The following is a 19,776-nucleotide window of genomic DNA, read 5'->3' as shown; positions in this document are numbered from 1 at the left end:
TAGTTGAACATGAGTTAACTCAAGGTACCTTATGGATGCTAAGGTACGATCTTACGGCTACCTCTTTGGCTTTGTCCTGTATCTTCGGAAGTAGCCGTGATGTATCCAGGTACGGGTATACCGAATTTTTATGGCAGCTGCCTTTTTTTCTCTGCGGCAACAAGCCCACCACCCTGGCCTCGGTCGTACCTGAGTACCCTGGGTCCGAGCACTTAATTACCTAATGTATCTGATGTGGTAGGTGGTCAGCCTCGATTATTTCCTAAACAGCAGCTTGTGACGGTGTGTATCCATCCACGACAGCCAACTCGCATGGTGGTTGTTCCCATTCTGCCCGACGTCTTCAACACACCTATTCACGCACTCCTTGATCACCATGCGTAGCTTTATTGCTTCCCTCTAACCTCACATTCCCCAGGCACTTGCTGTTGGTCAGTTGGACCATAGCAAATTCTTTGTCATTGTCAGTGCGAGACCCCGCTCCTCCTGATGCCTCCCCCCGAATCCCCATGTCTCCAAGCTGACCGCTAACTTTGCGAGATAAGATTTTGTCCTGCCACTGAGTCCCAAACACACGGCTTTGAGAAGCCGTGACCCTCCTCCCGCCAGAGAAGCGACGGCTCCCTTTTACTCCCCACTGCCGAACACAAATACTTTTTTCGTCTCGTCACCAGCATTCTAGCCGGTTACAAGACCACACTAGCTACACTTCCAGGTTCCCAATATCATCGACAGCACGGGGTGACTGGCCTCCTAGAAAGTTTATACTTCAGTTTTCGCCATGCCTTGCTTTAAGGGAATCGCTGTTAGCATTCACGCAAATGGCGCACCTCTCTCCGAGTATGGCGTACAGAGGCAGTCCCGCCTATCGAGGATCAGCACCTACATCCCTGTGCCTCAACCACAAGTTGATCCCGAGACGAACAAGCCTGAGCCCGCAAAATTTGCCATCTCCATAACGTTGCTGACTCCCGGATTGCCGATTCCGTACTCGACGCCAAAGCCAACCGAGGACAACCCGTATCCGAAACCTCAGTTCGTCGGCGGCCTTCCAACTACGCCGTCAGGACATAATAGGAGTGCCGGGGTAGTGAACCCTTATATCCCCATGACTAATTCGGAAAATGAAACGATCGCGGCGTATATATATTTCGATGGGAGGTCTAAGGAGGAAGTCGCTACCCTCCTACGCCCTGGCGAAGAAACCTGGGTCAATAGCCGATGGGTTCAGGTTCCCCCTGCAGAAGGCGGAGGCCTGGCTGAGCGCGAATTTTTGTTCCGAGAAGTAGGCTTGGAGCGATGGCTGAACGGCCTCGACCTTCAGGGAAGTAATGTGGCGGAGAGGCTTGAGAAACGTCGGCAGAAATTCGAGAAGCGCCGCAGGCGAGAAAGAAGCGGCACAGGAACATCTGTTTTCAAGCAGGAAGAGAAGGATTCTGGGACCCGGGACACATTAAGATATGGTGCTGACGACGGCTCTCCTGTGGAGGCCGTCGTTGACGATATCACGTCGGGCTCGGATTCCGATGACGAACCACCCGAAGCGACAGGACAGATCAAAGTCCTCATGTTCCGCGTACTGGCTTCTGGCGAGATTAAGAAGGGAGAGTATTCACCACAGTTCGATGCACATGACGATGATGACGATGCCAATCGAGGTGGCATCAACGGCGGTGTGGAGGCCGATGTGGAACATACCACCAGCTTTGCCAAGCCAAAGTCTCTCGACCCGAAGACCATCAGTACTCAGACTGTGACTGGCATTGATGGCCCAGAAAGACCTTACGCAGCGTTCACCTTCTTCTACCGGGGAGAGAGTGAGTTGTCCCCTCCAACACTGGGCGTTCACAATCCATACGATGCTGACCAGACATGCAGGGCAACTACAGAAGATTGGTGTCCTTTCTTCCTCCAAGGCGGTTCAGGTCGCGTCCAGCTCGGCAAAGCGACGGTCCGGACAACTTGATTTCTCGCACCTGGGTCCCTTGAAAACAACGGGCACTGTGGGATTTTCGGCGTTCCGCGACCAGGATACAGAAGCTGCGAGACGGCGTAAGGCCCGGAAGAAGAGCACGGGGAACGTTGGGACTGCCCTCAATGACAGCGAGGATGATGACGATGACAGCGACGGCCTTGGTAATGTGGAGGATGTTGACGAAAGGGACTTCACCCAGAAGCTACCGGCCGAGGAGGCGCAGTCTCACGGCGAACTTGCCGATGGCGTGAACCGCATTCATGTGAGTTGCTCGTCTGTTTCTGGCAGGGCCAGCCCCATGCTAACGAGGGGGCGACTGTAGCTGAAGAGAGCGCACTCTGGTGATCCCGGCACCAACAGCCCGCCAACCTTGGCCTCTACAACTAGCAATCTCGACCCTGCGACTGCTGAACAAGCGGCCTCGACTGCAGCTGCATCGGCGCTTGCTTCAGAGTCTTCACTTCAGGACTCGGTCTTTGGAAGCCCCATAAAGAAACATCGGCCTAGCATCTCCGGCCAGGGTATTGACTCCGCGGCTTCACGCAGCGCGACTACGGCTCTGGATGCAGCCGTTTCACATGCCAACGCCCCTGCGTCCACGTGGTCTACGCAGCCGGTCAATGAGCCGCGGACAGCGAATGTAGCGGAAGCGGAGGAGGAGGAGCTGTAATCCGTCCGCCCTGTCTATATTCAGACGAATAGCGAGTGTGTTTCCGGCCCGGATACCTGGATTGCAAGGGAGTAAAATGATACTAGGGCCTGTCTTTTTCTTTCGCGACCAACTACCTTAGAGCCTATCTGGCTAAGCATTCAATCATTGTCGTCAGAGACGTGAGGTTCTGGACATGGTCTGTTTCGTACGTTTCTAGAATGTCTTGTGAAGCCCCTATCTGGACGTTGAATTGAAGTTGACACGCTAGTATCCCGGATACGAAACGTGGTGTGGGTTAGGCCGTCTTGGCTGTGATAAAAGAAAGGGTGAGACGAACCACGCGACGATCAACCGACTGGTTGGGGACCCCGTGCTTCAGCGCTTCAACACTGGCAAAAGATGCTGGGACAGACTCACGCACATACCTCTCTGGGGGTGTTTCACATCTGCTGCGAAACGAAAGGGTTCATACGTGGTTGGCGATGCTGTCTCCCCCATCTACTCCTTTCTCGCAATCCTGGTCGAACACTCGGAGCTAAACTGTTCGATGTTTTATTGCTGAACCACTGCCTTTTAAAAGCCTCGAGTACCCAGCGACCGCTTGCCATTAGACGCTTCCTATTTTACAATATCGTAACGTTGAATGAAGCCTTCCTACTCCCCGTCCTCAGCTCCGCCTTCGTAAAAACCGTACTACAGACGTCATCAACATCGAGACGACGGCTACTGTATTCTGTACACTGACTGTTGTGCTCTCTGTCTCTGTCTCTGTCTCTGTCTCTGTCTCTCTCCCTCTCCATCTCCCTCCCTTCTCATTCTCCATAATTACAAAGTGCCTCCTTGGCCTACCATGACATACCCAAATGGTGAGCATTATCTGCCCACGTTATCGTGTCGTCGGTTGCTGATAAATGCCTTCATGTCATAGACGACGAGTTCCTCTATGCGTTGAGTTCGAACCAAGCATGGGCGAGCTATAAGTCTCATCAGAACCCAGCATTCTTTAAGACATTGACCAATGAGCATGCGCCTTCCATCCGTATGGTCCCCCCTTCTTCCCCCGCAGCAGACCTACGCCTGTTATCCTTATATATTCTGTCTCGCGTTGGGATGCCTCCGCTAATATCACGCCGTGTCACTCTCAGTCTGGATTGGGTGCGCCGACTCCCGTGTGCCCGAGACAACGATCCTCGGCCTCCCACCTGGTGCCGTCTTCGTCCACCGAAATTTCGCAAACATCATCTCACCCACAGACATCAACACAGCGGCAGTGATCGAGCATGCCGTAGTCAACTTGAAAGTCAAGCACATCATCCTCTGCGGTCACTCAGCATGCGATGGTGCTCGCGCGACCCTCACTGATAGTCGAGCGGGAGGCGTACTCGAAACGTGGCTCACATCTCTCAGGGTCGTCCGGGCACAACTTGCGTCCCAGTTGGCGACTATCAGAGACGACCACACCAAGGAGATTATGATTGCAGAGAAGAACGTCGAGGTTGGCGTGGCCGTTCTGATGGCAAATAGCACCGTCCAGGAACATATCAAGAGCAGAGGATTGGAAGTTCACGGCTGCTTTTTTGATATATCAAGCGGTCGAATTCGCGACCTCGGCCTTGGGACAAGAATGTCCACCCGGAGAGCACCCAGTACGAACGGCACAGCCGAGACTGTCCGTGGAAAGCATGCTCAGTTGGTGTTCAGGGAAGGTGGTGTTGCTGGCATGGAAGCTCGATAAATCGAACAGCTTTGTCTCCAGACTCCGGATGAGTACAAAGTAGGACCAAGACCGGATGGTCAAGCGGTGGCCAAACGTCTCTCTGCTCTACTACCCCGACTTAAGTCGACAGGCCCGAGCTAGGGAAGCTCGTATGTAAATCCATAGATAGTAAGGGGCATTGGAATATATGCCCGCCAACGATTGCAGGAGAATCGTCAGTTTAGCTACAACTGCTACCAAATGACATATGATTTATGACGTTAAACCTCGTTTATTCAGTTCAGAGGTTCATATATTCGTGTTTTGGCCCTCCGGAGAACCCCCTTATTCTCTAGGCCAAACAAAGCCATTGTCATCAAGACAGCCTGCAGGACCACGTGGTTCTTACAGAACAAGCTGTGGCCTCCCTGCCTTGCTCGCCTTGTTGTGGAGCATCCATTACTGGCGATGCTCTGCAACAGGGAACAGTAGTTTACGCGTCTTCGCGTCTGTACGAGAGTCTCTTATTGTTTACTTAATTGCCTCCTGACCTTAACAGTTCGACACTACCTAGGTCTCAAGCCGAGGTAGTCGCAAGTTGCAACAGATCACAGAACCTCCGAGTCGCAAAATTCACTCTGCGCCGTGATAACGTGACAGACTGTTCACGCAGGAGCGAGGAGCACTGTCAGCTTCACCCGCTTAGCTGCGCAAGTCAACTGACCGACGGAATGTCGCATTATGTATCACGGATACGCGGGTGTCTCAGAAGCTACGTAACCTAGTTCATGCTCCGTTTACCTAACCGGGTCGCCTCGCCGTGACAGCGTAGCCCGCATGAGAGAGTGCTCACCGCTTCCGGGCCCCGGAGCTTGTCGCCAACGTCTTAAGTCCCCACCCCCCTCTCACGACTCTAGCCGAAAATAAGCTTGAAGATGTCGTTGAAGACGAAATAGCCGCCTGATGGGTCTCGCATGAGTTGGAAGGCTTGCGTAAAGTTCATGGGTCGTTGTTCCTCGTCCACCTAAGGCAGCTGAAGTCAGCGAAGAGTACTCGCAGTGGTAGAAACGTCTCCTTGCTGGATCACTCACCAGTAGCGCCCCGGTAATCAGGATCAGAATACCACCCTCCACGGTGGGCTGAGAGTCTAGGGTCGAGACCTGGTGCTTGACCTTCTCAAAAGGGAGAGACTGTAGCCACGGAGGAACATTTAGTAATCCACGGACGCCGAATAAGTTACGTTGATTGTAAAAAATAATTGGGCGACAAGGACGCCAATGTTGTGGAACATCGAAGAACAAACCACGGGTAAAGGGGGTAAGACGAACCGAAAGCTTCTCGACGATAGGACCCGCACCAAGAACGGAGCCGCTCTCGAAAGTAAGCATAGATTGCTCGCGCTGTGGTACAATGAAGTATCAGCATCATACTTGAGAATGGTAGATAGGAGGAATCGGGAACCAAGGGTATCGATCTCTTACATAAAGGCTGGCAAGCCCCTTGCGGTCCGAGTCGAATTGGTTATAGTAGAACTCGACGAACTGCCCTGAAAACACGGTGACGTTCAGAGACAACAATCCACAGAACGGTATCTCTATCTGATCAAAGGCGTAGCTTGGAACCTACTCGCAATCTCACTGAAATCGTCTATGCCGAGCATCGTTAGCAATCATTGTTGCCAAGAGAAATAAATGATGGGGAAAAAAGGGGGAGGAGCTGTGATCATCTTACTGGCTGCCATGGTGGCTATAGGTTTCGGCAACGGATAGAAAATGCGATCAAAAAAGATAGAAGTTCTCTTGGACTTGCGTAAAAGCTCTGACACCTGGCTGGGTGAGAGTAGGGTTGCGATGGCAAAATATTGCTGCGTCAAGTTGTCTTATGGTAGAAGGAGGGGTTTGTGATGGGGACTTTAGGAAGTTCTTCATATGTCTGCGCGGGGTTCAAGAGTGGGGTGGGGTGATACAGACGGGCGCGTTCCAGGTAACGACGTACAGAGCGTGGCACGGGCGTCCCAGATAATACTTCCCACATCAAAATGCACTAGGTAGAGCTCCGACATCGAGAAGCCCACTTTACTCTACACCGTATGTATTTATTCAATATACAGGGTAAGAAAATACATTCAGCAATAAAAAGTACTCGCGAACGGATATTACATTATGCTTATTACGAACATACCTATTTAGGACGGCACAGACTCTAAGAAATTTTTCATGGACATGGAAGCTCACGTCTCCGTACACGATTTCTCTTCCATCCGAAAAGAAGCGGTTTGAAGTCCACATCAATCAGGTTCGTACATTACTGTTTCCCTATCCTTTTCCTTCCTACACACCATGATGACATTCTCTTCTTATACGATCTGAATTACTATGTGGATCACATTTACATTCAAGCTCAACAGTCTGATACGACTTTTTTTCTCTTGCTTCTTTTCGTGACTTTTCGCACAAAGATGCATAGCTAACTCGCCTTTTTCAGTTGTATAGCTTCCATCCTATTTCTGCGCAGTGTCTCCATTGATCTTACAAAGTAGATGGAGTATCTATGCTATACTCATATTTCCAGAACATGTACAGGATCGAGCTCGGGCACTCGCTCACATTTTCATGCTGCGGGCGAGGCAGATATATGTTTGCCTAGCCTTAGTCAGGTATTGCTATATAGCACTTAATATAAACCGTTGGACGCATATCACTGGCCGAACGATGTTTTAATTTTTCATTCAGCCTACCACTGATCAGGCATCATGCGCTGGCTACAAAGTAGTTCCGGCCTCACTCCCGGGTGGAGGGTTTAATACATAGACATAATAGCCTGTTCTTAATATTCTCTGATTTAAGTACGGTATTGTCCCTCCAGGACACAACAGACAACATCGACGAGGTAATAGAGTGCAGGTCCCCAGAAGCATTGCGATGTCATATACGAGGTAGCACGATGAGTCCGAGAGGTATGAACTTCCGAAAAAAAGTGGAAGAAAAAAAATCACAGGTATCATAGCATAGACCTTTACTCCTAATTGACCTCTACCAACTTTTGCTGACCATATCCGCAGAAAGAGAGATGTAGAGAACCTAGACCAGCATCATCATATAGGCTGAAGGAGTCACTCCGAGATTAGCCATGCACATATTCATAATCGTTTTTTTAGACCTTGATGGCAGCTTCAAGGGCCTTCCTCTTCTTCTCCATGCGGTCCTGTGCCTTGGATCCCATGATGCCACCACCCCACTGCTTCCTGGTCTGCTCAGTATTCTCCAGATAGCCCTCCTTGACGGCCGAGATGAGCTTCGACAGCTCGTTCTTGTCCTCGGAGCGGACCTCGGTCAGAGCCAGAACGGCGGCAGTCTGGGCCAGCTGTTAGTGGGCATTTCATCCAGAATAATACGGGTAACTTGCCTTCTTGTGAACAACGGTTCCCAGCCTAGCCTTGCCCTTGATGATGGCATAAGGAATGCCCATCTTGCGGCAGAGAGCAGGGAGGAAGATGACCAACTCAATGGGGTCGACGTCGTTGGGGATGAGGACAAGCGATGCCTTCTTGTTCTCAATGAGGCCAACAACGTGGTTCAGGCCGTACTTGACGGTGTAGGGCTTCTTGCTGACATCCTCCTTCTTCTTGCCCTCCTTGACAGCGGTGGCTTCCTTCAGCAGGCGCTCCTTCTTCTCGGCCTTGGTCTCCGGCCGGTACTTGTTGAGGAGCTTGAAAGCCTGGGCGGCGGTGTTGCGGTCGAGAACGTGCTGGAACTGCGCAATTGCGGGGGGGACCTTGAGGCGCATACGGAGGATCTTCCTCTGGCGCTGAAGGCGGACATATTCAGGCCACTTCACCATGCGGGACAGGTCACGGCGGGGCTGGATGTCCTGGCCGATGCCGAAGTTGCGGGGCCGCCTCTCGAGAAGAGGGTTCTGGCGTAGAACATGTCAGCGCTTAAAGGGCACGACATGACTGGGAATGGAGATGGGACCTACCTTGGGAGCCTTCTTGCCCGCCTTTCCCTGAGGGAAAGGGGCCGGGGCCACCTTCTTACCGGACTTGGGAGGCTGTCATTGAGAAAGAAAGACATCAGCTAACTGACCAAATGTCGTAATGTCTTTCCTGAACTCTAAAGAGACGGCCGTGGGCAATGGAATTGCACCACAGACGCCGTCTCCAGCCAAAGTGTCACCTCACCAGGGCAGGATGGATGGCCATCCAGACCCGTTGGAGGGACGAGAACGTCAACATCGCATGTGCTTTCGCCACTACGAATGTTGATTGAGAATAGCTTTCCGAGTGCATTATGGAGTGGAACTCCGCATTCGCATGATCTCAACTTACCATCGTGGATGTCGAGGTTGCTGTCGATGGTGGGAAAGGTGGTGGTTGTGCGAGGGAGGTCGAAAATCCACGGACGTTTTGGGCTGGTTGGCAGATATTCAAGAAGTAAAGTTAAAAAAAAGTTGTGTGCGCCGGTTAGGTTTCCCCGGAGAAATACCGAAGTATCGGGTCACCGTCCAAATGTAGGTGCTTTCCGGTTTTTCGTGGGGACAGTATTATGTCAGCACCCCAAATTATCGGGACCCCTGCTTGGTTTTGATCATCGCCTTACCATTACCAACCAGATGCTACGTACTTTGATCCAAACAATCACCCCGCACGCCACTCGACGAAGATGGCTCCCTCGATCTGTGCGGGATGCAAATCTGCCCGGGCGGTTATCAAAAGACCGAAGAATCACCACAAGCTCTGCAAGGCTTGCTTCATTGCCGTATTCGAAGACGAAGTGCATCATACCATTGTCTCATCGAGACTTTTCACTCGGGGAGAAAGAGTCGCTATTGGGGCGTCGGGTGGCAAGGATTCGACGGTTCTTGCCTCTGTGCTCAAGACACTCAACGCACGCCACGACTATGGTGTAGAGCTGACGCTCCTGAGCATCGACGAAGGCATTAAAGGCTACAGGGATGATTCTCTGGAGACGGTGAAGCGGAATGCTGCGCAATACGACCTCCCATTGACAGTACTGGGGTATGACAGGCTTTATGGCTGGACAATGGATCAGGTCGTCGATGCGATCGGCAAGAAGGGTAACTGCACTTACTGTGGCGTATTCCGCCGACAGGCTCTTGACCGAGGAGCCAAGATGCTGGGGATCAAACATTTGGTCACCGGCCATAATGCGGACGACATGGCAGAGACTATCCTCATGAATCTTCTCAGGGGCGACCTACCTCGCCTCTCACGGAGCACAAGGATTGTCACGGGCGATGACAGCAGCGAAGTGAAGCGGAGTAAACCTCTGAAATACTCATACGAAAAAGAGATCGTTCTATACGCCCATTATAAAAAGCTAGACTATTTCAGCACCGAATGCGTATACAGTCCCGAAGCGTTCCGAGGCACTGCGCGTACATTAATCAAGAATCTCGAGCGAGTAAGGCCTAGCGCTATTCTCGACGTTGTACGGAGTGGAGAGGATATGGGTCGACTCGTGCCGGGTATCGCGCCGACGGGTTCTTGTGCCTGTTCCTCCACCGACGCACTGGAAGAGGAAGTCGAGAATTCGGGATGCGGTCCGAAAACGGGTCTCGCAGGTGGCAGGTTGGCGGGACTAGAGATTCGACACAAAGAGCACACCACTGGAAATGGCAATACTATGGAAGCGGATTTGACCGCAAGAATTTCCGACCACCAAGGAACAAAGGAAAACAGTATTTCCAAGACGGCTACCACCGTTTCTGGGGGGCAAAAGCTGGGAAGGTGCCAGAGCTGTGGCTATATGTCCAGCCAGACATTTTGCCAAGCTTGTTTGCTTGTTGAGAGCTTGAATCGGAACAAACGGGGAACTCAAATATAACTCTGTGACTTATGCTGCCGTTCTCATGGCCGACTCCCACCACCGGCAGCGACTGATCAGAGTAACCATGAAACAGTCTATTATTGGCGCCAACCATCCAGTCTATGTACGGGAGAGATAAAAAGACTCCATCATCGTACGTCGTGGGACCTGTCACGAGGTCCATACCTCGGGCGATGCATCGTCCTTCAGTTCTCCGCATATATGGCGCCTGCATGGATTCGATGTGCCAGTTTCGGCTACGAGATCCTTTTCTCCAGCTGTAGAAAGTGTCAGCCGCAGTTTCATGGCTCAATGCGCTGGGTCCGAAGTGCAGAACGAACCCTCCAGGGATTGTTTAACTCGAAACCTGTAGGTGCAACTGGGGTATCGGTTTGGCCTCGTAGGTTTCCTGTCAAGCGGCGGTCCCGATCCATCACTAGATCCAGGATTAGCAGGTGGTCGTCGTAGGAAGTGTTCAAAAGGGTATTTACTTTGCTGAAGAGTAGTTAGCATCCTGCCGACAAGATCAAGGATACGCTGTGGAATACAGAGCAGAGAACAACATACCTTATCCCACTGATCCAACCCAAAGCGTGGCTTCTTTCCTCCGTTCTCAATTCCCTTGACGATAGCAAGACCAGTTCCAGTTATTCCGAACATCTGCGGGGAACTTTAGTGTTGCGAGCTTGACATTGATGTGGGGGAATTCGCTATCCGTACGGCAATGATGATCCCATACGGGATGAGTGCTTCGAAAGGGACCGGCATGGTGATGATCGGATATACGGAAAGCTGGTCGGGAAATGTGTTGGCCGATGAGGCAGCGATGGTTCCGATTGCGCAATGCCTGCGAGTCGTATGGGCTGTTGCTGTTTCACGAAGCTCTATCGTACGAACGCGGAATGGAGTTGACGGATTGATGTCAATCAAGACCGAACAAATCACATGACTTCCTTGATAGCCTACGTAAGTAACTAAGCGAATTATCGTTGTAGCTAGTAATACTTGTGCAGATACTGCCTACTAGGTACCTAACCTTAGCCAAATACGGATAGGCTTGATGTGAATGTCCTTAGTAATCCGCATTGCCCATCGCGTGCCCCCGTGATTACCGAGTACTTACCCCGTATCCGTCCATTGCTCTTGATCATTTCGCGTGACGACACGTCGAGGAGCCTCTAGAGTTTCAACGCGAGTCCTCCAGTTCTGCACATATTATGGATCAAGCCACGATTCTCTACCGTACAGACAAGGATACCATGCGACATTAAGACCTTTTTGCACGGATTCAGAACCCGTATCGTCCGTCAACTTATATCTTACCCATCCTCGACGAAACATCAACCCCCGGAGGGATGACGGACGCCCAAATAACGGAAGAGGAGTTACAACAGAGCGTGGTAGTGTCCGAAGAGGACCTCGAATCCGAGGACACATGCATTATGCGACATCTGGACGGAAGCTCTCTAGACCAGAACGACACCACGGATATGGCTTTTTCGTCGACTAGCCGAGGCGCCGACAACGGCCCGTATTCCCCCCCAGCGGCAGGGACAGAGGACGTGACAATGGCGTCAAATATCGAGGCGAAATTTGAACGAAACGAAGACTCAGATGGCGAAGAAGATGCGGAAGGAGAAGAGGATTTCCGCCAAGGGAATGCAATGGTAGTGGAGACCGATCAACGATATTCTGATGAACCTGTGTCCGACGACGGAAGTCAGAGCAGTCGTTCGAACCACAGTACAAATGGAGACAGCGAGGAGGAGTACAGTATACGTGGCGATGTGGGCAATGTTGTGCGTGGAGGATCTAAGGATGACCAGAGTGTAGATGGGCTCGATATGGCAGGGAAGGACGAAAGCGATTATGACTCTGTTTCCCGGAGGAACACGTCGGAAGAGTCTGATGCGGAAGTGGCATGGGAAGATGCGCCAGAATGGGACGACGAAGACGAATCAGAAGCGCTGACGCCCAACCTCTGCGTGTTCTGCAAACAAGAGGAAGAACACGACCCCGGAGAAGAGTTTGAAGAGCCTTTGGCATGTGTGGGCTGCGGGGAGAGCTGTATGCATGCATCATTCCGCCACTTGGTTTATCACTGGCTAATTGGTGATCTAGCGCACCAATATTGTGCTCGAGTAGCCGGTTCTTTGGGGCAATCTGGGGGTAGGTTTCCCTGCGCAGTGAATTCTCTGTCTCTTCTATCAACTAAGATGTTTCTAGACACCCGCCATTGGAAATGTCCCGAGTGCGCGTCGTCGGAAGATGATGCTAAGCTCCCCGTTGGTGCAGTCGACCATGCGAGCATACATGCTTCTCGAACCTCCTTATCCTCTACACACTCAACTCAACAACAAGCAATGGGAAGCCTACAGTTGGCCCAAGATGGGCTTGGTGGACACAATGACACAAGTTCTGTGGGCGGCCCAGGCTTTATAGACGGCGACTCCCAGGACGGATCCCGGTCGCTTCGCAAGCGGAAAGCATCATCGTCCGTCGGAACGGATGCTACGGCCATGTCGCGTCGCAGACGTCAGGGACGGGTTCCTGACGATCGAAAATATAACTCTGATAATGCGTCACTACATACACGCTCGGAGACAGCAGATGGTGAGCGGCCACGCAAGTTACGCCTGAAAGTTGGACGTAATAAATCGGCTGTGACCATAACGCGAAGGGGTCGGAGGATGGTCGTCAAAATGCGTCTTGACCCAGATATGCTGCGCCAAGTCGTATCCGAAAAGTTGAGCACAGGCCGAAAACGAAAAACCCAAACCGACGGAAGGAGGGCATCGCGAGCACCACCCGTCAACTGGGAGGCGCCCCTCATGTCTTCCACCGCACCTCAACCATTCTATTCTTTCATGGAGCGGGAAACCGATGAGATGAAAACTAGACCATACGGGGGGATCCTCAACGATGCCGAGGCCGACACATCCAAAACCCTACCCACCAACGACGATCGAAAGCGATTTGACGAGGCAAAACAGAAAGCCGAGGAGGAGTGGCGATTACTGCACGTCGTCAAGCATGGCGACGATGCTCCTGAGAAAGGCCGGAAGCTCAAGAAAAATTCCGGACCTGCCAGCCACATCGAATGCATTGAGTTCGGCGGCTGGGAAATTGACACCTGGTACGCTGCACCATATCCAGAGGAATATAGCAGGAACCGCATTCTATATATCTGCGAATTCTGCTTGAAGTATATGAATTCGGACTACGTGGCTTGGCGGCATAAACTCAAATGTCCCGCCAAGCACCCTCCTGGAGACGAGATTTACCGACATGGCTCTGTGTCGGTTTTTGAGGTTGATGGGCGAAAAAATCCTGTCTACTGCCAGAACCTTTGCCTACTCGCGAAGCTCTTCCTCGGGTCCAAAACGCTCTATTATGACGTCGAGCCATTTTTATTCTATGTACTATGCGAGTATGACGAACTCGGATATCACTTCGTGGGTTATTTTTCGAAGGAGAAGCGAGCGAGCAGCCAGAACAACGTCTCCTGCATCCTAACGTTGCCAATACACCAGCGCAAGGGATATGGCAATCTCTTGATCGACTTTTCCTATCTTCTCACCCGAGTCGAGCGGAAAACGGGCTCACCCGAGAAACCCCTGTCCGACATGGGTCTCGTGTCGTACAGAAACTATTGGCGACTAGTCATATGCCGGTATCTACTGGAATGTTGGCACGATGCGGAGAAGAATGACCGCCCTGCAGGGTTGAGCCTCAGACAAATTTCCGACGACACTGGATTAACGCCCGACGACGTGATTGCGGCCCTGGAAGGGCTGAGGTGCCTGATTCGGGATAGTCGGACCGGCCTCTATGGTTTCCGAGTAAACCTTGCCTACTGCCGCGAGTACATGGCCAAATGGGAGTCAAAAAATTATGTCAAGCTTAACCCCGAGGCCCTGACGTGGACACCGTACGTTATGGGACGCGGCAGTGCTACCAATTTCGAGTTGGGTCCCGCCATAACCGCCATCGCCCCTCGCGAGGAGGACGAGGGTCGCGGGGTAGCGGGCGAAGCATTGGAGTCCTCGTCGAATCACATTCCCAATGGGCTCGAAGTCGGGCCTCCGGACAAGCTACTCACCCCTGTGCGTGAGTGTGGCTCGTTGGAAGGTTCGAAAGAGACAAGTGCTTTCAACGACGTTGGGTCAAGTTACACACAAGTCAGACCGTCCACTGAGCCACGCGATATGTCAGATCAAGAAATGACAGATCGGGTTGAAAGCCTGCCACCTGGACAAAGGGAGACTGGCTCTAACTGTGTCGAGACGAAAAACTGGGCTGAGGCTTACAAGGACATCCCGGTGTCGAGGTTCGAGGTATTCCCACCACTCAGCGGCCGGCGCACCGATCGACCCCGATCTACAATTGCGCAGCCGACGAAGGCACACTCTTCTGGGAGAATCCCAAGGCTGCAGCGTTCAGCAGGCAGTAGTGTACGGCGAGCAGCGGTTAGGAGCACTAAACCCAACAATTCGTCACGCCGCAAAACCGGCGGGACAGGCCGTGGCCCGGGCCGTTGGCCTAAGGGCACTAAAAAGAGCGACTACGGGAATGCTGCCAGTGGTCCTGGGTTTCCCCCTGCGTGGATTGAGGAAAGGCGCAAGCTTGCTGAACTTAAAACCAAGAAACCAACCGAGGATGAAGCCTCCCCGAACGTTGATGCTTCTCAGGCAATGGACACGGTTCGGGTTCGATTTGATGGCTCGGAAGCAGGATCACACCCATCTGGGTCATCGGAGGTGCCCGCGACTACCGCCACAACCAACATAACCTGAATCAACTGCAACAACGACTAAAATACCCGCTGGATACATTCCAGGATGGTCGGCGTATTTTGAATGACCAGGAAAAAAGAAACCAAAAATTGATTCTTTCATTCAAATAGACAAAACCTGCGGGAAAGGGGTAGCAAGTCGTTCTCGGCGTATCCTGCTTCGCAACTTGGCTTATCCAGACCATGGCCAAGATCCAGCTTTGCGGATGCGGTGGAGTGGGCGACGAGGACCTGCCGTGGCGATCAACACCCGTCTAATCATAAGGTACAGAACGCTAGGACAACTGGCTGGCCTGTAGGGGAAATTGGTATTTATCTTTTGTGCATGGAGCAACAGGAGCGCGGCGTGTGTTGATGGGATCGTATTGGCCGGTGATTGTCTGGCTTGCTTTTTATTTTGACGAGGCTGAAATAGTAGGGCGTGAATACCAAATGTCAATTACGTGGAATACACGAAGCTTCATAGCCTTCGCTTCGCAGACAGTAATTATGGCTCGGCTTTTCGCAAACTCTGAGTGCGAGACGGTGGTCTGCGTGGAAGCAAGGCAAAAGACGAGTGCCTCGACGCTTCAATGTCGCTTTACTGACCTTATATGGTGTAATTACTCCGTAAAGGAGAGCACCTCTTGCCTTAGTCATCATGCCTTGGACTGGCCTTTCCACCCCTCCTGATTACATCACTTCTGAGAGACGTCCTTCATGCGGAGACAAACGTACTGCAAGGTACCTATAATGTAAGGTGCTCCGTATTTGTAGGTACGTAGCTGGTACTCCGTGCAACCCTCTCCACACCTTGTTTCTTCGTGCGTACCTACGCCACCCGCCTCGATTGACCTTCTGTCAAGCGCCTCCACAGACACGGGCTAATTTCCGCAGATCGCCCATCCAGACTGTTCCTTTTTGTTTCTGGCAGTTGGGCCGTTGTCGCGTTTGTGTTCGCTCTACCCTAGATTGATCATTGACTCGGCAGAACCGACAGCCCTACCTCCTCGCGCCAAGTCCCGTTACGCATCCGCTTTATCCAGACCCAGATACGGTGTCAGTTACGCAGTACAGTATGTGTTGCTCCAAGTGAACTTGCATACGTGTTTCCTCGTCTAACGCTCGTGCCTTTTTAGCCGCAACCATCTCGTTCGCCTCGCAGGCCTCGTCATCTTCGTGTTTTGCCGTTCCGAATCGAAAACGATCGCTCGCGACGACAGCGACTTGTCGGCAAACAATACCTGGGGCCGAGTGCCAGTATCTCTGCTGCCGGTCGGGACTCTGGCTCAATGCAGGAGGACCTTTGAGCTTCTGATCTGCTGTTATTATATCATCCTACCGCTTTGCCCGACATTACAACGATTCCGCCAGACCATACTTATAGTTAGGCTGCTCAGAGCCTTCGCCAAACCGCCTGCCCATCATGTCGAAGGTCATTCGCAGCGTTAAAAATGTCACCAAGGGCTACTCAAGTGTCCAGGTGAAAGTCCGGGAAGGTTGTAGCTGGGTTTTAATCTTTTTACATCGGTCTATGTCCTGACATCTTGTGTCGCAGCTACGAGCAATGACCCGTGGGGTCCGACTGGCGCCCAGATGACCGAGATCGCTCAGCTGACTTATGCTTCGTGAGTGTAAATCTACAAAAGTGCGAGAGACTCCGCGCTTTGAGACTGACCTGATGTACAGGTCGAACGAGTTCTACGAGATTATGGACATGCTCGACAAGCGCATGAACGACAAAGGGAAGAACTGGAGGCATGTGCTCAAAGCTCTTAAGGTCCTGGACTATTGTTTGCATGATGGCTCGGAGCTTGTTGTGACGTGGGCACGGGAGAGCATTTATGTCATCAAGACACTACGAGAATTCCAGTACATCGACGATGATGGCAGAGATGTCGGGCAGAACGGTAGGCTCGCCCCCCCCCTTTCCGATCGAAAACGGAGTATCCTCTGGCCTTGTGGACTTGGTCCTGACCTGAAGCAGTTCGGGTTGCGGCAAAGGAGTTGACTTCGCTCATACTGGATGAGGAAAGACTGCGCAACGAGCGAAGGGATCGAAAGACATGGAAGTCCCGTGTGACTGGTCTAGAGGAATATGCGCCACAGTCTCAAGGACCGCCCCAAAGACCGGCGAGGGAGCGTCGACGCCCCAGTATCGACGAGGAGGATGCCGAGTACAGACTGGCGATTGAAGCGAGCAAACACCAAGAGGAAGAGGACCGCAAGAGGCGAGAAGGTCGACCGGCGGACGACGTTGAAGATGACGATCTGGCGAAGGCCATCAAACTCAGCAAGGAGGAGGAGGAGCGTCGTCGTCGGGAGCTCGAAGGAAATAACGCATTTTCCGTTTTCGACGACACACCTTCGCAGCCTGCCGACCCTCCCCAGGTCCAATATACCGGATTCAACCAGGGCTACCAACAGGGTAGCGCTGTGGACTTCTTCGCCAATCCCATTGATCAGAGCCAGCCGGCCCAAGCACAGCCAACTGGTTACATGCAAGCTTCTTATACAGGCTTCCCTTCTCTCCCGCAACAGGGACAGGAGCAACAAATGGCCATGGGCTTTGCGAACGGGTATCCGGGCTATTCTATGCAGCCGCAGATGAATATGGGTCCATTCGGGCAACAGCAACAGCAACAGCAGCAACAGCAGCTGCAGGTTACTGGCATGCAGGGCTTCCATCCCCAGCCTACGGGCTACAATATCTACCAGCAGCAACAGTCGCCCTCACCACAGGACTCTTTCCAACAAGCCGGCAGTAACAACCCCTGGGCGTCGAACAGCAGCCAGCAGCCGCAATCGCCAATGCAGCCCATGGTGACTGGCTCCAACAACCCCTTTGCATCCTCAATTGGGCGGCCGCAGACGCATAAGGCCCCGTCCATGCCGTCGCTCGGGACTCTCCCCGAGCAGAAGACTCTGTCTACCTTCAACCAAGTCAATTCTTCCGGATCTTTCGGGTCAGGTAGGAAAGATCTGAACGAGCACGAGGTCAGGTTAAATGCCCTGCTTTCTAGCGGAGACGGCATGGACACCTTTGGAAACACCGGCCAGCTGCGTATCCCAGCGCAGCACACTGCACCCGGTACATTCGTCAACAGCGCCGGTTCTGGTGCTCAGAGGCTCACGGTGGATGCTACCGGAAACAATCCCTTCCTGCGCACTCAGTTTACCGGTATGCCGACAGTATCGTACGGGCATGGTCAGGTTCAATCTGCAGCAACCGGGATGCCTGGCAGCATGAACGGCCAGGGCAACAATAACCCATTTGCAGCGAATCGGCCGCAGCCGCAAAACAACCAGAACCAGGATTTGATTCAATTTTGAGTATATTCGCATATCCGCAGCCGGGACGGGACACAGGAATAGTTTAATCCTTCCGTCGGTTGCTGGATGCGGATCGTTCGTCAGACTTCTTTTACCAGGGAATGCTAGACATTGAACTGGCCTTCCCACACGCTCTGAGGCAACAAGCAGGAGTGGAGGGAAGCCGTGTGATCGTGGAATTGTGGTTGCTTCAGGCATTTTGGGACATATCTCCTCGACCCAGAGGACATCATGGCGGGTTTTCTGGTACAGTTATTGTGCTTGTTGTCCTTCGATGATTCCTCCCTTGGGCACGAGCATTTTGGGCTGCTTTTGGCGTTGCATTCTCCGTACCATGAATATAGCTTCGAGGCACTTTTAGGCTTGTCGCAGTACTAGTGAGGATTCCCTCCTGCAGATGCTCATACGACTACTGACTCTTGCGTGGATGAACTTTCATGTGACGGAAAGACCAAGATTCTAAGGTTGATCTCCTACGTATAATATAAGCCCTTGTGTACCTTGGCCTATTATAGATCCCTCTTACCGTATTAATGAACGCCATGATGTACGCCGCAGGAAGAAACAAACGTCTATATATATGGTAATAGATTGAGCTCCGTCTTCTTGCCATCTTGTCTTGTTTCCTATCCGCTTGATTAGCTTAGTTAACTAACATAGGTACATCTCCAGGGAGTCGTTAGACGATAATTCCACAAAGTTAAGAAATGATGTGGAAACGTCCTCTGAAGAACCGGTGGGTATCCGTACAGTTAGTGTAAGTACAGGGCCGTCAAGGTTACTTCGTTGCACTGAGACAAGGGGTAATTACGAATGCCTCTAGCGGAGGGGAGGAATTTAGGTAGTGTTTGCCAGGTAGCCGCTATTAATGCTTTACTCCGTACGAAGTAGGGAGGTACAGACTTTGTACTCCGTATCCGTACAGTGAGTGGAAAAGGTTTCTACGAGGTCAAAAGTATCTGCATTGACTTCTAGGCAGAAGCGATACATAATGACGCGTGGCGATAGTTTCCCCTGCACTGTATTACAAATGCCTATTGAGGCGTACCTCCAATGTATTACATAAGTCCTCAGGCAGCAAGGTGGTCCCACAAAACTGATGCAAGGCGTATTTTGTCACCTTTCTCTTATGCTTCCTTCCACCTAGCACCTTTGTCCATCAACATCACCTGTTCCTTCCCCCCATCGTTTTGGAAGCGAACCAGCGCAAAGCGACGCATAGCAAATCAGCCCATAGGACGCTGGCATAAAGTACGTACATCTCCTTGGGTATTCTCAGTCTTTTCTTCCGCTTCCCTCTGAGCTGTTTCCTGCATCATATCGACGCGTCGTTGACCAGCCCTTGGCTTCTAGTTGCTGCTCCCGATTTCGAGGTTGCAATCCGCGCACGCCTGGAGAAGAGACGCGGCAAGGGATTCTGCGGCACACTCCGCGCCGAGTGCCGGACGGTGTAATCCTCTTATACGCCTGCCCCCTTCGCCCGCAACGGTCTTCCAACTAGCTATATTCGCTCGCGAC

At 52.1% G+C, this 19,776-nt stretch overlaps 10 protein-coding genes across 10 annotated transcripts; 6 read left to right on the top strand and 4 right to left on the bottom strand.

The window, feature by feature from the left end:
* Positions 1-646: 646 nt before the first annotated feature.
* Positions 647-2,559, top strand: SODALDRAFT_36850 (hypothetical protein). The gene is made up of 2 exons (XM_028614653.1): positions 647-1,817; positions 1,879-2,559. The coding sequence occupies exons 1-2, from the start codon at positions 782-784 to the stop codon at positions 2,295-2,297; spliced, it is 1,455 nt and encodes a 484-aa protein (XP_028471151.1). The 5' UTR covers positions 647-781; the 3' UTR covers positions 2,298-2,559.
* Positions 2,560-3,477: 918 nt separating this feature from the next.
* Positions 3,478-4,362, top strand: SODALDRAFT_336728 (carbonic anhydrase; the record flags this gene model as incomplete). The annotated part of the gene is made up of 3 exons (XM_028612619.1): positions 3,478-3,493; positions 3,556-3,666; positions 3,773-4,362. 3 exons carry the CDS (start codon positions 3,478-3,480, stop codon positions 4,360-4,362), a joined length of 717 nt encoding a protein of 238 aa, XP_028471150.1.
* A 685-nt stretch (positions 4,363-5,047) lies between these two features.
* Positions 5,048-6,126, bottom strand: SODALDRAFT_375531 (nuclear transport factor 2). The gene is made up of 6 exons (XM_028614755.1): positions 6,055-6,126; positions 5,950-5,970; positions 5,805-5,869; positions 5,652-5,723; positions 5,415-5,513; positions 5,048-5,347 (listed from the first exon to the last, which is right to left on the bottom strand). Exons 1-6 carry the CDS (start codon positions 6,062-6,064, stop codon positions 5,237-5,239), a joined length of 378 nt encoding a protein of 125 aa, XP_028471149.1. The 5' UTR covers positions 6,065-6,126; the 3' UTR covers positions 5,048-5,236.
* Positions 6,127-7,476: 1,350 nt separating this feature from the next.
* On the bottom strand, positions 7,477-8,524 carry SODALDRAFT_336727 (60S ribosomal protein L8; the record flags this gene model as incomplete). Its single annotated transcript, XM_028612618.1, has 4 exons — positions 7,477-7,677; positions 7,729-8,238; positions 8,302-8,373; positions 8,504-8,524. 4 exons carry the CDS (start codon positions 8,522-8,524, stop codon positions 7,477-7,479), a joined length of 804 nt encoding a protein of 267 aa, XP_028471148.1.
* A 432-nt stretch (positions 8,525-8,956) lies between these two features.
* Positions 8,957-10,426, top strand: SODALDRAFT_327531 (ATP-binding domain-containing protein). Its single transcript, XM_028610457.1, has one exon. It carries the CDS (start codon positions 8,985-8,987, stop codon positions 10,167-10,169), a length of 1,185 nt encoding a protein of 394 aa, XP_028471147.1. The 5' UTR covers positions 8,957-8,984; the 3' UTR covers positions 10,170-10,426.
* On the bottom strand, positions 10,289-11,040 carry SODALDRAFT_36727 (hypothetical protein). The gene is made up of 6 exons (XM_028614652.1): positions 11,003-11,040; positions 10,872-10,920; positions 10,719-10,811; positions 10,643-10,646; positions 10,493-10,587; positions 10,289-10,429 (listed from the first exon to the last, which is right to left on the bottom strand). The coding sequence occupies exons 2-6, from the start codon at positions 10,917-10,919 to the stop codon at positions 10,409-10,411; spliced, it is 261 nt and encodes an 86-aa protein (XP_028471146.1). The 5' UTR covers position 10,920; positions 11,003-11,040; the 3' UTR covers positions 10,289-10,408.
* Positions 11,041-11,311: 271 nt separating this feature from the next.
* SODALDRAFT_289286 (hypothetical protein) lies at positions 11,312-15,441 on the top strand. The gene is made up of 3 exons (XM_028608620.1): positions 11,312-12,218; positions 12,273-12,320; positions 12,378-15,441. Exons 1-3 carry the CDS (start codon positions 11,507-11,509, stop codon positions 14,945-14,947), a joined length of 3,330 nt encoding a protein of 1,109 aa, XP_028471145.1. The 5' UTR covers positions 11,312-11,506; the 3' UTR covers positions 14,948-15,441.
* On the top strand, positions 15,130-16,243 carry SODALDRAFT_355545 (hypothetical protein; the record flags this gene model as incomplete). Its single annotated transcript, XM_028613825.1, has 7 exons — positions 15,130-15,182; positions 15,284-15,324; positions 15,413-15,520; positions 15,582-15,659; positions 15,792-15,838; positions 15,917-16,001; positions 16,065-16,243. 7 exons carry the CDS (start codon positions 15,130-15,132, stop codon positions 16,241-16,243), a joined length of 591 nt encoding a protein of 196 aa, XP_028471144.1.
* A 108-nt stretch (positions 16,244-16,351) lies between these two features.
* On the top strand, positions 16,352-18,258 carry SODALDRAFT_355544 (ENTH-domain-containing protein; the record flags this gene model as incomplete). Its single annotated transcript, XM_028613824.1, has 4 exons — positions 16,352-16,424; positions 16,484-16,553; positions 16,615-16,835; positions 16,913-18,258. 4 exons carry the CDS (start codon positions 16,352-16,354, stop codon positions 18,256-18,258), a joined length of 1,710 nt encoding a protein of 569 aa, XP_028471143.1.
* Positions 18,259-18,310: 52 nt separating this feature from the next.
* On the bottom strand, positions 18,311-19,045 carry SODALDRAFT_36703 (hypothetical protein). Its single transcript, XM_028614651.1, has 3 exons — positions 19,009-19,045; positions 18,686-18,884; positions 18,311-18,632 (listed from the first exon to the last, which is right to left on the bottom strand). The coding sequence occupies exons 2-3, from the start codon at positions 18,869-18,871 to the stop codon at positions 18,363-18,365; spliced, it is 456 nt and encodes a 151-aa protein (XP_028471142.1). The 5' UTR covers positions 18,872-18,884; positions 19,009-19,045; the 3' UTR covers positions 18,311-18,362.
* Positions 19,046-19,776: the final 731 nt, after the last annotated feature.

This window comes from Sodiomyces alkalinus (assembly GCF_003711515.1).
Source record: "Sodiomyces alkalinus F11 unplaced genomic scaffold SODALscaffold_1, whole genome shotgun sequence".
Classification (NCBI taxonomy): Eukaryota; Fungi; Ascomycota; class Sordariomycetes; order Glomerellales; family Plectosphaerellaceae; genus Sodiomyces; species Sodiomyces alkalinus.
The sequence above is the reverse complement of the archived record's forward strand: the minus strand, read 5'-3'. Positions and strand labels throughout refer to the sequence as shown.